This window comes from Zonotrichia albicollis, chromosome 15, assembly GCF_047830755.1.
Source record: "Zonotrichia albicollis isolate bZonAlb1 chromosome 15, bZonAlb1.hap1, whole genome shotgun sequence".
NCBI lineage: Eukaryota > Metazoa > Chordata > Aves > Passeriformes > Passerellidae > Zonotrichia > Zonotrichia albicollis.
Genome location: NC_133833.1, coordinates 6,926,511 through 6,943,694, shown reverse-complemented (window position 1 = coordinate 6,943,694; position 17,184 = coordinate 6,926,511). Strand labels below are relative to the sequence as shown.

Sequence of the window (17,184 nt, the reverse complement as noted above, 5' to 3'; positions counted from 1 at the left end):
AGAGAAACAAGGATGAAAAATGCAGCCAGCTGCAGGACGGACCATTTCCTGCCCTGAGAACTACAAGTTTTAAGCCAATCAAACCAGTATCCAAAATAACAGATCAAGCTGCTACTGCAACCATGTACTGCTGTTCCCAAAATAGTTCTGGGCTGATGCAAACTTCCTTTTGCACACTCTTAGGCAAATCCAGATCCCATCCAGCCTAAAAGCTACTGGCCCTATCTAAGCTGTTTGGCTGTTGGCTGGGCCACTCACCAGGTTTATTTTTACTTAAAGTGAGCATCAGCAGTACCAGCTGTGAGGATCTTTCTCCCCTGTGCAAACACAAGGGTCACTGCAAAAATAGGAGGGGATCAAGTCCAAGTATTTTACCATCTTGTGGGGACAATTTCTTGGGCCAAGAATGTAGTGCTGGCAAGAGCAAGCAGGCTCTTGTGCCTTGTGCCTGATAGGACTGGGGTGAGTGGGAGAGGACGTTACCAATGAACCCCAGCTGAGAGAACTCCAGGATCATCCACTCTTCAGAGGGCTGCTGCAAGGCAAAGTTCTTCATCGTGCTGAGATAGTTTGGTTTGGCCACAATGTCATCCTCCAGCTGCAAGACAAAAGGGCACAGTGCCAATGTCCCATCCAGGTCCCAGCAACCTCTCTCTATGCAGAGCAATCACACCATAGACCAGAGCTTTGGCACAGACCCAGTTTATTCTGGAAGGTGCTCCAAGCACTTTCTTTTCACTCAGTCTAACAGGTAATAGAAACAAGGACTTCTGTCTTTCCTTAGTGGGATATTTGCAAGTCTAAAAGTATTTTAAAAACCCAGCTTTTGAACCTATGTGGTTAAAACCTTCTCCCACTCTGCTGCATCACAGAATTGGATATGTTCTTTGCTCTCTCTCAGCTGGTACAGGCCAGTACAGTGAACTCACAGGTACATCCATCTTCCCTCCAGCACCAGCACCAAACCCACCTGCACATAATAAATGCCTTTGGACTGGGCATACATCATTAAAAAGCAGTAGTCCAGGTTCTGTTTTGTCCTCCACCTGCAAAGACAAAGGGAGCATCAGTGTCTGCTGGGATGGTGGCTGCTCCAGGAGCCTGCCCAGGCTGGGCTGCAGATGGGAAGGTGGCACAGCCCTGGGAATGGCCTCTGCCTTTGGTCCCTGGTCAGCTAAGAGTCACTGGAAATCTCAAGGACTTCCAAAATGAAGATAATTTGGGTTAAAATGAGCTCCTCACTTCGTGATGGAAACACCATAAGGCTTTTGCCAAGCCTGGCAAAGCTGGTGCCAGTTCATCCCCCTGTCACCAAATTGTGTCCCTCCAGATCTTGGGTAATTCAAGTTTAAAGTCCTTGTCTGGCCCTGCAGAAGAGCCTTCCCTGCTGGAGTCAGAGAGGAACTTCCTATAGCTCCTTATTTCAGGGCTTGATTGTTTGTAAGGTCACTCATTCTTACCTGACTCTTTCCTTGGGGTCTCCAAAGGATTCCCGCAGGTGGGAGAAATCAGGATAGAAATGTGGAGATGGGGAAATTACCTCCAGGAGACCTGAGTGTATTTCCTTTGGGAATCTGAGGGAGAAAAGCAGCAGTAAACAAATACTCCACGTCTGACACAACATTTCTTAGACCAAATCGCTGGGTAAACACTGAGCCACAGAACCTAACAAAAAACACAGCCTCTAAGGTAGAACTTCCCTGGAGTCTAGCGCACTTTCAAGCCTCATCAGAAGTCATCAGCAGGGCTTGGCATGGACTTTTTAAGTTGTCTTCTACCTCCCACAGTCTCTAATAGCCCCACGTGCATATGCTCCCCACCAGCATCCTCCTCTCTCCTGCACACACACACAGGTCAGCTTTAAAGACCAGCCCTGAGCACCATGTACTCTTTACAGGATTAAATGACCTCCAAACTGGTTCAGCAAAGAAAGGACTTGGCACTACAGGCATTTAGAGATTTTCCAAATGCATTGGTAATTAAAATTAATTTTGCCGAGGTTGTGCTATACATTTCTGCTAAGTTCCTTAAAACACTACTGTGCTGTAGTTCAGAGAGCCAGCAGGAAGTCTACCTAGCTCTCTTATGCTGATAAAATCAGCATCTACTTTTCTTATAATGTGGCTAAGAAACCTTTAAAGAGTCGAACTCCAACAGAAAATAATGTCACCCATCTGAGAAGCAGGCACCTACATCAGCCTTGCAAGCAATACCCCGGGACTGCTCTAACTGTGAGAGATAAGCAGGAAAACCAGTTATTTTTACCCTGCCTTTTTGAGAACATTTGGTGCAAGGCTGATTTCCTTTGTTTGTGCAGAGCCTGGAGGACGGGAGATGGGGCAAAGGGAGACAAAGCAGCGACACTGCCAAAAACTTCTCACTCCTTTTCCCTTCCTTATTCCTTCCTTGGGACTGGCAGGTCTTTCAGCTAATATTTTAAAATCTTGCCTTCTCCAGGCAGCAGTGAAAGAGCAGCTTCTCACTGAGCTGACAAAACATCGCAGCAAAGCAGCAGCAGCTTCCTCCCTCCTGCGAGAAGCCCAGCCTGCCCTGGCCCCACACCACCTCAATTCTATTAGGAAGAAAAATAATTTCAGTGGCTCAGGGAGGGGCAGGAGGCACTGGAGAGGGGGATGATGAGAAATCAAGCCATTAAGCCAATTAAAGTTTCAGGACTTGCAGGCAGAGGCACTCTCCGCAGCAGCGCCCGGTAATTTCATCAGGAGCCATCGGACAATCAGTCCATTATCCCGCGGCGAGCGCGTCCTGCTGTCCGCGGGCTCCGGAGGGGAGCCCTGCCAGCTCCCGCACTGCAAGATGGAGGGCTCTGTTCCAGCGCTCCTGCAAGTGCCCGGGAGCACAGGGCAGGTCCCAGCCCCCGTGCTGCCACCATTGGCTCGGGGACAAGGGGCGCTGCCGGGATGCGCTGCCCTTTCTCTTCTCCTGCGGCCGCTGCGATCCCTCGGCAAGGAGCAGCCGCAGGAGCCGGAGCGGAGTCACCGCCCCTTCTCCCCCACCTTTCCTCTCCCTTTGCCTCCCAGCTCTCCTGCCGTGAGCGCCCGGAGCGGCTCACGGTTAATAATTGTTAATAATTGTTAATAATCCATCACCAGCTTCTGCTCAAACAGCCACAGCCTAAGCTGCAAAAGCCACTGAGGCTGCAGGACATAAATAGCAGTCAGCACCAGAGACAAATGTAACTAGAGCCTGGAACAAGGGGAAAACAAACAGGCTGGAGTGGGAAGAAAGATGGATCACGGATTTTAAAGCGAAATAAGGCAGGAGCATTCGTGTGTGCTTACTACACTGCCCAGACTGCACAGAGCAAGTACAGGGCTGCAGCAGACACTGAGACAACGCCAGGATAGCTGTAAATATAAACAATCCATCTCCTCACAATGCCCCAGGGCAGAAGGAGCAAAACAGAGCGAAACGACCACGTGTGTTAAATACTTCGAGCACAAAGCAGCCTCCTGGAAGCTACATACGGGATGCATTTCAGAACAAGCAGAAAGTGGAAGCAGCATTAGCAAAGACAGCACAAAGTCTAAAAAGAGGAAACAACCCCAAGCAACAACAACAAAATACAAAAGGGAAGCAGAAAAGTGTGTTTCTCCTTAACGAAGCCGTTCCCTGGCCTTGCTGCAGGCACAGGCTGTACACTGAAGCTACTTGGAAGTGCTTACAAGTTTTTGATATTTTCTGCCACTCCGGCTGTGTACTGTGGATCTGTCTGAAAACAAAAGAAAAGCAGTGTTAGACCCCTCAGCCTCAGCCTGTGTCCCCCATGGCTCAGAAATCTTCTTCAACACACCCCAGGGTACTGTCAGTACATCTGTATCATCTTTATTCACCTTCATGTCTCCTTTTATCCAGCTTTACTGCTCTCACGCTGGCAGGCTCCCAGGAGCCCTCCTCTGTGGTCAGTGTTAACCAAAGGCATCACACACCAAAATCCATCCCAAAGGACACAAGACCCTGCACATCTTTCCCATGTGCTCTCCTGGCACTTCTGTCCCTGCCAGCACCAAGTGTTTGCACAAGTTTTAACCTCTGGGTTATTTATTTTTTCCCTACACAGGCTGGCCTGCATCCAAGAGAATATTCTTGGCAGAGAATCCTCTGTACCCTTTGGTGAAAAAGAGGGGTCTATTTATAACTTTTTCATTTTAGGTTAATTTTGACACTTTTCTCCCTAAAGCCCCAGTTTGTTCCCACAATCAGTGTGGCAACCCACAACATTTGGGAGACAAAGGTGGCCAGCGCCGCTCGCTGCTGTCTGCGGGTGAGGTACAGGGACAGGCACTGGACAGAAACCATCTGCACAATGACAGGGAAACAAAACCCCTGAACAAAGGGCAGGGATCCAGGAGCAGAATCTGTTCCTTTTGCTGGTGGTGGCACTGGTTTGAGCAGCAATAGGGACCATGAGGCTGCACGTCCTGGGGGGATCTGCCAGTGCAGCACCACAGAAGCCGGGAGCAGCTGCTGCCGGGCGAGGTGAGAATGAGACACCGGGATGTGTGTCACAGGCTGAGCACAGCACTTCTGTGCTGGCACACAGACAAGGGAGGGTTTTCTCGAGAGGAAAAGGTCCCTTTCCTAAACAGGGCTTGGAGTCCCGGTGCTGGACTGATTTCTTACCTCAGCGTGCCAAGAAAACAGCAATGGGAAAAACAAAAGCAGGAAAGATGCTCCTGGCCTTGGCAGGAACCATGCAGCTCCACTCCAAGTTTCTGAAGCAGGGGGCTGGTGACAGCCAAGCCAGCCATCTCACCCCAGGACTCCCCTCAGGCAGCCAAGGAAGCCCCTGCACCCCCAGGCAGCCCAGCACTGTGGGTGACACCTGCAGTGGCCAGCAGTGACACTTGGGAATGAGAAGTCCCTATCTCAGAAAGGACACTCAGTTGCTGCACTCATGCTGAGTCTCCAAATTACTCAGCATTTGCTTCAGCTTCCACCCTCTCCTCTATTCACTCTTTATCCCAAGGAGCTCTTTCAAGTGCAGGTACATGGAGAAACACTTTGGGAAGAGGCAGAGCAGGCACAGCAGTGGCAGACACTTCCACAGAAGGATCTTGTGCAGCTCCAAGACCAAACCTGGCCAAAGGAATCTGCAACAACTTTATTTGTTGTTCACTTTGCTCATCATAGCTACATCCTGAAAATCAGGAGCTGCCATCACAGCATGCACCTCATTTTTAAGTCAACTAAAGTAGTATTACTGTAGTACAAAACAGGAGCTGGTCTAGGTCTCAAAACCTCTCAGACTTCAACTTACTCACTGCAAAAACAGTCACCAAACTTGTCCTGGCTCCAAGGGAGACAAATGACAGCCAGGACCAAACTCTGTCCTGGGCCCTTGGGCTGCACCCATCTGTGCACACCTTCTCTCTGTACAAAATACCAGCCAGAGCCCTGAAGGCCAAATGCTACTCAAAATGTCAAATTATGGGTAAACAGGCAGCAAACCCGGACATTCATCTTTGTTCCGCTCCCAGTAACAGGCTACTGAGGTTTATCTTTCTCACCAGATTTCTGGAAATTAAGACAAATGCACTTCAGGCTCAAGAAAATAATCCTGAGAGGAAAGCCATGGAGAAAAATAACCACCTAAACCCATAGATAAAAGCAGCTCTTGTGGATTAATGTATCAAGGCTTTTTAGCCCTTGGATTCAGCAACTGACTCAGGGCTCCAGGCACCAATACCAAGAGGCATTATCAGTCTCAACCCCAAATTACCAACTCTTGGGTTTCAAGAGGGGCTTAGTGCTGTGTTACAGGTATGTGGAGAAACAGAGCTGCTGCACGAGCAGGTCTGAGAGTTCTCCTGCTCATGGGGCTGCTCCAGCTCATTTTGTGGATATCCATTCAATTGCCCTGCAGGAGGCATCATGGTTTAGGTGAGCTGTGCCACACCTGTAGCTGCTAACAGGACATGTTTGCCTGTTCACATCCCAATCCTCTCTGAGCCAACCAGCATCTCATTTTGGGCAAGACACACCTGCCAATCCCACTGGATGGCAGCCCAAGGCCAGGCTTATCTACCCAGCAAGTGGCAGAGCTGGTGTCCGGGTGGGCAGCACCCTGTTTGGCACCAAGTCTGGCAGAGAGCGGGATGGGGCAGGGAAAGGGGGCAAACTGGCAAAGCTCTGTCTTACCTCAGCAATGAGGACAACGATGACAGAGTCCTCCTTCTCCTGCTGAGTGAGCTCTGAGATGAGGGAGTTGAGGGTGTCGGTGAGGTAGGAATGCACCTCCCGCTTCACGCTGGGGATTCCCATCACGACGGACACTGTCCAGGGCCACGGAGAGATTTTAGAGAGGGGCTGTGTTGGACACTTTGCTCTGCTCCCATGACAGTCACCTGGTCGGTGCCAGGCTCTGCCATTAAAAACCAGCAGTGAGCAGCAGGTTGGTGGGTTCCTGGGCTATGCAGGGCTCCCACACTCCTGTCCTCAGCCCAGTGCCAGCAGCACCCATCGTGCTGGGCTGGCAGGGCAGCCACGGGCACTCAGATAAGCTCTGCTCTTTGTCCCTGAAAGAGTGATCTCTAAGGAAACACCACAAATCCCTCCCCCTCCCAGGGGCCTTTTCAACTTGTGGACAGCAACTTGAAGACCACCTCTTGCTCTCCAAACCCCTCCCATGGCCAAAAGCACTCCAGTTTAGCAGGTGCAAGTCAGGTCTTTGGTGTTGGGAGCAGGAGGAATCATCAAGTAACCAAAGTCCTGTTACCAATGGGATTTGTCTCCTTAGTTTGATTACAGTCTCCATGAAGCACCCTACAAACTATGCTTTCATCTGAAGCCCTTCCAGGCAAAGTCTAGAGCACTCTGGATATGGAAAGCAGCAAACAACATCTGGCAGAAGCATCAAGAACATTTTAGGGCCAGTCAAGAGCACAGACAGCACTCCCCTGTAGACTTGCAGGCGTGACATGGCTCACCCACCCCACATGTCACCATAACCAAGGAAGCTTGCATGATGCATGCAGCCCTTCCTCCAGTCCTGCTGGTCTCTGTGCCACAGGCAGGCCCGGAGGAAAGGGGAGGGACAGGCACCAAGGTGAGGAAGAGCACCAGAAGCAGCACTAATTCCCATTTACCTCCAGTGCGCCCCTGTCCCACATGCACGGCTGGCTGCAGACTGTTCTCCTTTGACAGCAAATGTGGCAAATGATGGAAGATGGTGGGAAGGTGCAGCACATTCTTGTTGGTGATATTCCACAGTTTTAACTTGGTTTCGTCTTAAAAAGGAAAAGGGAATCAATTGCAAGGCACGGTAGGTAGGAAGAGACTGCAAGGCAAAAAGCCTTTTTACAGCAGCCTGGCCACCTGAGACTACTGCTGGGTTATAAAAAAATCAGGCCAACTTTAACATGCTACCACAAACCCAAATAAAGTTCAGCAGGAGCCAGGAGGGCCTTAAAGAAGTCCCAAAATATTTGGGAAGGAGAGGGGAGAATGAAGATAAAATGAAGGTCAAATCAGATCTTTCTGTTGAGATCCAATTTTCTTCAACGGAGCAACTTAAAAAAAAAAAAAAGAACAAACAAATTGGTGAGGGGTGCTCAGCCAGCCTAACTCCTTCCTCCCCCCTCTCTTTGGATACCCATTTTCCATATGGGTTGAATACAGCCATAGGAAACAGAGTGTATGACTTGCAAGGGAGAAAAAAAAGCTTGTAAGCAAGCAAATTGGCAAATATCCTCGGCAGAGGCAAATCCGTGTTTAATGATGCTTATGCACCTCTAATTAAACAGGAGTTTAAGAGCTCCCAAGTCTCTCTGAACTCCACAATTTGCTCGTGCTGGGGGAGAGAAGAGCAGGTCCTGTCCGCAGCCCTGCGCACACACACACCTCTCTACCTCCTCATCAGAAACAGCTCCAACACTGCCCCAGGTGCTCAAGGCCTGTTTATTCACCAGATAAGCTGCTCCAGGTCCGGTTTATGTCCCTCAGGGCCTGCTTCTCCGACAGGGCTCTCTTGATCTCCTCCAGGACCAGGTTGAGCTCCTTGGAGCGCTTCAGGCTCTCCTGCTCGGCCGTGTGCAGCCGGTCCCTGAGCGCCAGGAACTCCCGCTGGTAGATGTCCACAACGTCACCTGAGGATGGAGCAGAGGGAGAAGCTCAGTCCTGGGTTTCACTCATACCTTCCTTGCCTCCCCACTCCTTAAATTATGGATTTAGGGAGCTGTGGTCCAGCATGCACCCATTGGCAAAAGGGTCACGGGGAGGGGAGTTTAAGTTCAGAACTTCAATAATAAAGCTACTTCCATTTTTCCTCTTTCAGCTTGGGTTTCTGGGTCATGTAGAAATAGAATCATAGAACAGTTTGGGCTGGAAAAAACCTCTAAGATCATTGAGTCCAACCATTAACCCAGCAATGCCATGACCACCACTAAACCACGTTCCCAAGTGCCACATCTACACATCATTTATATCTCTTCAGGGATGGTGATTTCACCACTTCCCTGGGCACCTTGTGTGAATGATTGACTGGTTTCACCTGAAGGATTTTTTCCTAATAACCAATCTATCTTTTTCTACAGGTTGAACCTTCCCCAGCTTGTTTTCCCTTCTTTGGACACACAAATACAACCACCTCCTGGAAGATCCCGAGTGATGGAAAGAGAGATGTTGGCAAGGGAGGATGCTGCCCTGCAGTGAGACAAGGGTGCAGACAGCACCTCCTCCAGATTTGGAAGAGAACCCCAAATTTTAACAGCCGAAAGAGATTTCGGGACTCTAACCTCTCCAAAACACATCAGAATAAAGAAAATCACATAGCAACAACTGCCTGGATGCTTATATGAATTCAAGTGTTTGGCACATACCTTTAGCATGCACCATAAATGTATAAAAAACCTCTTCTGGTAGGGTAACAGAGCTTTTTGTTTTGAAACAACATCTTATCCCATGCTCTGTAAACAGAGCAATAAAACTATCAAGAGCTTTCAGTCAGAACTAACTATACAACAGCTGGGAGTGGAATCAGTGAGCCACTAATGAACCTTCCTGGGACATTTTTTCCCTTTATTAATGAAACTACTCATTAAAAATACACTTTTATCTGTGGTTATTCATTTGTTTTCAGTAAGATTATAACTCACAAGACTATAGCCAAAGCAGATTTATCCACTGAATAGTAGACTCTTAACCCAAACACGACTAGGAGAGTTAATGATCAAAAATAGTGCACTGGAACTTCACAACACAGGGCTAAATATAAATCAAAGCAATTGAAAAAGATACATTGACTGCATTAAAAAATCTTCTATTTCGGGTTCCATGAAGAAAAAGTAAAAGGAATTTTGAAAATCAGACATATCCAGCTTCAGTGCAGAGTTTCCAAGACAACAGTGCTTCCCAGTCCAGGTACTGGTAATGCTTTTGCCTAGAAAAAGTTTCCCCTATTCAGTCTTTCCCCCAAGAAAAACCTCCTTAAACACTCACTCCTTCAGCACAAGGGACCCCCCCAAGGCAGTCTGGCTCCTATTAACCTTTTGACATTATTTTCAAAGCCATGGCACACGGGGAGGGAGCAGAGGAAGTTACACCCATTTGATGACTGGTCCATCTGACAACACGTTATTCAGAGAAATTCAAGGCAGAGACATAAACAAGACCAGTCCTTCCTTTTTCCTGTGCGGTGCTGCTCGCTTTCCACTCCCATCGAAAAAACATTTTCAAATATGCAGAAAAACAAGTTAACACCCAGCTTTGAGAGCTGCCACAGGAATTCTCAGGAGGATGTCAGGCTCTAAAAACTCCTCCCACGATGAGTGAGACCTTTACCTGCTGCTGCCTCTCAGACATAAGAATACAGCTACATTCAGCTTCCCAATGCCCCACATTATAGGTTTTCCTATTGTATCTTTTACTGGCTGCATCTGGGAACACCAGCAAAGAACAAGTCTCACTTTCTGTTTTTGCACAACACGATGGCTCATGCAAGGCTGGAAGCATTTGGCTCTTGGCATCCTGGGGGTTCCTATCCTGTGGATGCTATCAAAGCCAAATCACAGCTAAAGGCTGCCATTAGATCTTGTTCTGCAATACCTGGAGCAGAGTAAAGGCGAGGCTTTGCACTTAATGGCTTTTTCCAGAGCACTGCACTTCATTTGTGTCAGATTTAGAAGGGAAATGTCACTGATTATTCAGTCACTAATGACCTGCCCGCCGAAGCCAAGAGCTGTACTTTCCTTAGACTGCAATGGTGATGTGCAGTCAACCATTTGCTGCTTTTCTGGTTAATGGTTGGAAGTGAAATTGTATTTGCTTCCAGCTCTCTTGTCATATGATGTCTTCGTAGGTTTTCCATTCTTTAATTAAAATTTCATTAAATTTAAAAGCTGATCGATCATGACTGGTTCTGATGACAGCCTGAACAATCCTAGACAAAGCCTGAGATGGGTGTACAGTTTCCCATGAATTTCCAGTAATTTTGCACTTGTTGGCCTGCAATGACATGTGGCTGCAGATCTGTGTCCTCACAAAAACCTTCACCTCTGAGCCAGGGAGGGCTCTGAAAACCCACGAAGGGCAGCAGAGGATAAGGAGGGGGGGATTGGCTCCCATCTCCACAAGCAAGGTTGGTCACAGAAGTGATTTGCTGCTAATTAGGCTGAACAAATTTTTCAGCTAGTGTCAGTTCAGCACAGACCCTTTACATACCTTTTAAACCAGCAGCACTCCCTATCTACATATTTATTGTATTCCCTCCCAGCACAAGATAACAGAGCTCTTAAAATATCCCTAGACTCAAGCACTGCAGGACAAAAACTCCTAGCTATATCTAACAAAATTAAATATTTAGCTTATTTTTTCTTGAGAGATAACACATTGCTTTGGGCTTAAAATATACTGGTTTAAGAAAGAAAGTCAGTCTTAGGTGACAGGCTGCAGGACTGACCTGGGAGACCAAAACCCTCTCAAACTTGCAGCACACATGAGCAAAGAACTCATTTCTCACCTTGCCAGGGCCCATATCTGCACACAATGGTTTCTCACAATCTGTTTTTAGAAGCAGGCTGGCTGTGAGGCTCAAGTGGGAATCAGGCATCCTCATACAAGCCAGTGCTCAGCAGGGCAGGGAGGCAGCGCTGGGCACAGCTGAGTGCCAGCCACCATCTGTCCATGCCATGCCCACTGCAGAGTTCCCAGAGGGGATCCTGGAGGGGGAGCAGCCCCAGGCTGAGGGACAGTGGCCACAGGAGTGTCCAGCTGAGCATCACTCACCGACCAATGTCCCCCCACACCCCTCTCCTGCATGGCTGTGCCCGGACACAGTTGACAGGCTTTGTGGTTTAGCTGAGAAACCTGGGCTGGGTTTGCTGAGCACAAACCACTGGGGAAGCAAAAGGCAGGGATGGCTTGAACAGGCCCTTTCGTGAGCTGGACTTTGGTGATCTTAGTGGGTGTCTTCCAAGCCAGAACATCCTGTGACTGCTCAGCATCTGGGATGCAGCAGCGTGCAAGGGATGGGCACAGGCTGGAGGGGGTTATGGGCTGCTCCCCAGGAGCCTGTGGGTGTCCCACAGAGCTGAGCTCCTGCAGCCTCCCCACAGGATTTACCCATCTAAGATAACAATCCCTCAATTAAAAGTATTTCTCCACTATGGAGAATTCTGTGTCTTCATTCTTATTCAAGTGACTCTTAAGTGCAAACTATGTTTGCTAGCAGAGGTGAGGGCTGGGACAACTGCATCCACATCCATTTTCAGTTTCTGAGTGAAAGCAAAATAATCTGATCCTAAACCAGGAGACAGAAATAAAATCAGACCAGTGCCAATAAAACCCCCACCCTGAAATCTCACAGTCATCCATACACACACACACACACATATATATACACACACACCCATACATACTATCACACACAGAGTCAGGAATGTTATAATTCTGTATTTTGCATTCGTCTTTCCAATCACACTCCAACCTCCCAGAGAGTCTGCAGTGCATTTTAAGCACGTCCATATTTCAGTTCCAATTACTTTTGGTTTTGTTCTCTGCTGATAACCTCTCCCAGCAGAGTGGACCCATGGCTAACGCCAGAGATTTCCCTCCATTTCAATCTTTTCAAAAGCAAACACACAGTCTTTGCTAGCTGGACTTGCTTCTCATTAGGAAGACTTTCAAGAGACTTGGTTTAAAAACTAAAAACAACCCTCAAACCTCTAAACTGTTTATCTCTACAAAATCTTGGCTTCTAGAGCATAACTGCACCTTTTGACCGCTGTTGCACGAACTCCCAAAGCCAAAAGAGCAAGAAGAAATGCAGTTCCCTTACAATGTAAATTAAGTTGGAGCAGAAAATTCATCTGCCTACAGAAAACGTCTCTGTAATGACTGTTCTCCCTCATTTTATTTAAAGCATCCCTTTAAGAAATAAATGCCTCCCCCTCTAGGACTTGCAAGGGCCTGGGGGGACTGCAGAGCACACAAACAACCCTCTCCATGCTGGAGCATCTGTGTATCCAAAAATGCCAACAGGCAAGAACAGGAACCAGGCTGGTGAGCCACTGTCCCATCCCAGCCAGGCACCCATGCCGGCCCTAGCTGCCTCCAGCCCCAGCCATTCCAGCAGCTCCTGGAGTTAGATGATGATTAGGGAATTTTATTTTTTTTTTTTGCATTTTGATGTTTAATGATTTATATAATGCTGGCACGGCTCCACGCATTACACTCTAGATTGCCCTGATTGAATCGCAACATTCATTAGGTCTTTTGCTAACAGAATTTCACTGGACCATTAAAATGGATAGAAGGAGTTACTGTGCCGTGTCAGTGAATTAAATTCTGCCTGTGAGAGGCACAAAAGGAGCAGTCCTGCTTTACATGGAAATCTGGTGGCTGGTGCAGCACACAGGTGTGAGGCACTTTGCACACAGGTACACAGAGATTGCAGCAACTCCACAATAACCTATTTATATCATTAAAAGCAAAATGTTGCCCTGTGCTTATCTAGCTTTAAAAAGCAGAAACCAGCTCTAGAGACTCACCATAAACAAATCCCAAATCATCCCTCAAAAAAACCCTGCAAAGGACTCTTAAGTAGCAGTAAGGAAGGATAGTTTAGCATCCAAAATCCCCAAATACCAGCCCCTCCTCACCCCCCCACCAAAGGCAGGATGATGATTGAGGTCTTTTCCTTCAGATCTAAAGAAACACGAACAGTGCTCCTGTGAGATGAGAAAGCTGAGAGACACATCACCTTCCCTTCTGTGAGCCAGCAGGTCACTGCTCCCAGTTTCAGACTCATCTTTTAAAATCATAAATATTTTGGCAGAGTGGGATGTATGCAGCCACTGAGAATCTGATTTGCATTAAGGAACTGAGCACCAAGACACACTGAGCAACAATTCAAACACTGTCAAGGGTAGACTTTGGGGAGTGGGTGGTATCTGGCAGAGGGGGCTCCCAAAAGGTTCCAGCAGTTGCAATTACCCTGTTGCGGGCTGATTCATCTGCACAGAAAGTGTGTTTCAGCAGTGCCATCACCACACAGCAAACACGGATGCTCTATTCAGTAAACATTATGCGACATTTAATTCTCCACTGTGTCCCAAACCACCTGGATACTCAGTCAAAGCAGACATTTTCTAGCTGCTGCTTGTAAGTACACCCCAAGATTCTAAATTATAAAGTTTTTACATTATTTTTTAAAGAAAAAAAATTTAAAGCAAAAAGAATTTTTAAAGAAACTTTTTCAAGTTTATAAAATTATATTATGCTGTAATTTGTGGTTACCACCAAGGCAAAAAGTAACAGGGAAAGTAGAATCTTTAGTACCACTAGAAAGCTGATGATTATTGGGAAAATAGCTACAGGTGTGAAGAGCTCCAGGCAGGACAGGGACCAGGGAAGGAGAGGGGTGGCATGTGGGGTTCCCAGCTCAGAGCAATGGGGCTGGGTTAGGTGCTGCTGGCACTGGCACTTACAGGGAGGCCGAGTCAGCAGAGTCATGGAATAGTTTGGGTTGGAAGGAACTTTAAAGCTCATCTCATTCCACTGCCCTGCCATGGACAGGGACACTTTCCACTAGGCCAGGCTGCTCCAAGGCCCATCCAACCTGGCCTCAGACACTGCCAGGGATGGAACATAATGGACTGACTGGTGGTCCAAAGAGCTGTCAAAAACCAGCTATGGTTTAGTTCCTTGTGTTCATCCTCTGCTCTTTATTTACTCTTTATTTCAGTTCAGTCAGTACCTACAGCATGTGCTATTCTGAACTGGGGCTGAATAATGTATTTTGATGCCCCCACCATCCTGATGAACCCCTCAGTGCCACCACTGTGCTCCAGCTTGGAGCCTGTGCTCAAGAACTGTCCTGAGTGGATGCAGAGCTGTTCTGGAGCATCTCAGAAAAACCAGTACCCACCCTCCACACCCAGCTAAAGGCACTGGCTGCCCAGGTGGGTGATGGCAGCAGGAAAGATTCCCCACAGTCAGTGGAGGCTCCTGTGCTGCCCCTGGGTTGGCTGCTGGGTCTGAGCATCCCACGGCATCAGCGTCACGCTGAGAGAACTCATCAGCCAGGGCAAGAGGCTTATTAAAAGTCAGCCTGTCTGAAAAAATGATCCTCAAATAAAGCAAGAGCTTTCCCCAGCTCCAGTCTGGTGTTGTTTTCTTTAATATGGCCATTTAATAAGAGCCTGTGGTATATTTAACGGCATTTCAACCTTCACCAGCTCCGAGTAATGAGATAGAAATGCAATGCATCTCTCCACCGACGGTCCCTCCCCAGGGAACACAGGCACCTTTAAGTCACTATTTCTTTTTGCAGCAGTAGGTGTTGATCATATTTCTGTTGCACATCTCGCTGGAGTTTAATGTTGTCTCACAACATACGTCATCAGAAGGAGAGAGAAAAATTCATATCCCCTGTGCCTTGTTATTGCAAAGTATGAGCTACTGTTTGCATTGGAGAGTCAGTTCAGACAACATGCACACAGATATTTCAAAAAATAAGCTTTTTGTTTTGCTTCTAAAGTCCTAAGTTGTAAGTTTTCAGTGATGGGGAGGAGTAGATTTCCCATTATGGGGATGCTGAAACACAACACAGATGGTGAGCATTCCAATTCCCCATTCCAAGGAGGAGGGCAAGTCACAAGGGTGCCTGTGCCCAAATCCAAAGGCTCCCCAGGGGGGATGCAGACACCAAAGCACAGATGTAGAAACTCAGAAATTAGGAATGTAAACAGCAATGCCCACCACTTCTGCCTAAAATGCTTTGGATCAGGGCAGAGGAGGCAGCAGAAGCTGTCAGACTGCTCCTGGGTACCTGCAGAGCAGGTTTGGGATCTCTTTCTGCAGCGCTGCTCTGTGGGTGAATCACAGCGAAGGATACAAAGGGCTCCTGAATCCCCTGGGCTTCACCTGCCAAACAAAAGCACTGGCAGGAGAGGAAATTCCCCGCAGGTATAAACCACCATCAGCTTCTGACAAAGGAACCAGTCCTTCTGATTTGTCCTGGGGTTTTATCAACCCATTCAAGGGATTTATGAGATGAAGAAATCAGATGGCAATTCATTTTGCTGCAAAAAAAGCTAAAGAGGAAAGGGGAAGAGGGCAAATGCTGCCATTGATCTACAGAGAAAAAAAATGGGATTAAACAGTGAATTTTCATCATAACAAAAGGTTAACTATCCAGAGGAAGCCATAAGGATTTGTATTAAACTCACTAGCTAATAGATTTAGTGAGGATCTGGGGAAGAAGATGAATTTGTGAAGTAGCCAAATACAGAGTGGACATGGAGATAAGCTCATCAAAGCCAGAAAAGGAGCAAATCATCAGGAGAAGTCAACCAAATGTGACACCAAAACTGATACATGCACTTTAACTGGGGGAGGATCAAGGTATTTTTCACATGGTTCTTAATTGGCAATATTAACTAGGGAGGAAACCACAGCATTGGTGTCTGCAGCCCAATCTGCAGCAATCCAGGGAAAAAAGGGGGATAGGGAGGGAGGAAAACAAGATGTTAGTGTGGTTAGTGAACAGGATGGGGAATAATAGTATGAAGATTATAACATTATTAAAATGATGCTGCCTAATCCCACAATAGTTTTCACCTCATCTGAAAAAGAGTATTAATACAGACTTAAAAGGGACTTTTGAGAGGGTGATAAGAATGATCAAAGGCCTGGGGAAAAAATCCTGCTCTGTGAGGAAAGAAAAAATACATGACATAATTCATCTTAGGATGGACATGGTAATAGGGCTTATGATGGAAAGTATAAATAATAGAGTGATATAATGAAAATATACCACAGGCTTCCACTCTCCCTGTTTCAAAACATAGCACTAAGTAACCATTCCATTCAAATATTAATTTCAAACTGAAAAGGAAATGTGTTGCACAGACAAAGTGTATTATTTCTCTGAATTCACTGAGGAATTGAAACAATATCAAAGAGCTGGAAGGTGCTGAGCCCAAGGTCAGGTAAAACACTGTCCCACCAGTGGTCCCTGGTCTCAGCTGGGTTGGAAGTCCCCTTTTCTCCCCTTTTCCTTGGGAGAAAGATCATGCATTTCTATGTCTCTCCTCACAACCTAATTAGAAGCACTGAAGCTTTTGTCTTCAAAGCAAAGCTAATTCATTAGCAATCTAATTATTTACCTGTGTAGCACCAATACAGCTTTCGAAGCATTTTTCTCTCAAATGGAAAGTGAAGGCTTTGTACTTGGTGAGTTTTTTAATAGCCTTTATTTGACTGGGGAATAAAAACATGCTGAAAGTGAACAAAATAAAACATTATAGAAATCATGAGTCATTAAACCTCGAAATAATTGCAGCTCGACAGGATTTTTAAGTGAGGACATTACACAGCCAAACCTGGGCAAGGGGTAGAAAGGAAGGGGGGAAAAGGGGAATGGGAAAAGCTGGGAGCTTGTACATGTGGTCAGTCCTACCAAGCAAACCAGTGTTTGGATTAAAAGGAGATGCATTTGCCTGATGCACTTTCCTAACATGGCATGGGCATGGAAAATGCTCTTGGATGCACCAAAGGGCAGCAGGCACAGCCTGGCAGAGGAGAGGGTGTTGTTCTCCTGCTCTGAACATGAACATGCAGGAACCTGCAGCAGCCTCCTCTGTGCATCCCTGCAGGCTCTGGGCACCTACCATGCCATGGGCCATGCCTCTTGTCACTTGTCATGCTGAACTGTGAACCATC

General features: G+C 47.1%; 1 protein-coding gene across 2 annotated transcripts in view; it reads right to left on the bottom strand.

The window, feature by feature from the left end:
- Positions 1-17,184, bottom strand: part of MGAT4B (alpha-1,3-mannosyl-glycoprotein 4-beta-N-acetylglucosaminyltransferase B) — a 50,288-nt gene that overhangs the window by 7,261 nt on the left and 25,843 nt on the right. The window contains exons 2-8 of one of the 2 annotated variants that reach the window (XM_005483645.4): positions 7,929-8,108; positions 7,110-7,250; positions 6,163-6,296; positions 3,687-3,733; positions 1,461-1,574; positions 971-1,046; positions 484-598 (exon numbers count right to left, since the gene is read on the bottom strand). In XM_005483645.4, coding sequence (XP_005483702.2) covers positions 484-598; positions 971-1,046; positions 1,461-1,574; positions 3,687-3,733; positions 6,163-6,296; positions 7,110-7,250; positions 7,929-8,108 — 807 coding nt within the window. The remainder of the gene's footprint in view (positions 1-483; positions 599-970; positions 1,047-1,460; positions 1,575-3,686; positions 3,734-6,162; positions 6,297-7,109; positions 7,251-7,928; positions 8,109-17,184) is intronic. The other variant, XM_074552111.1, reaches the window with a different exon arrangement.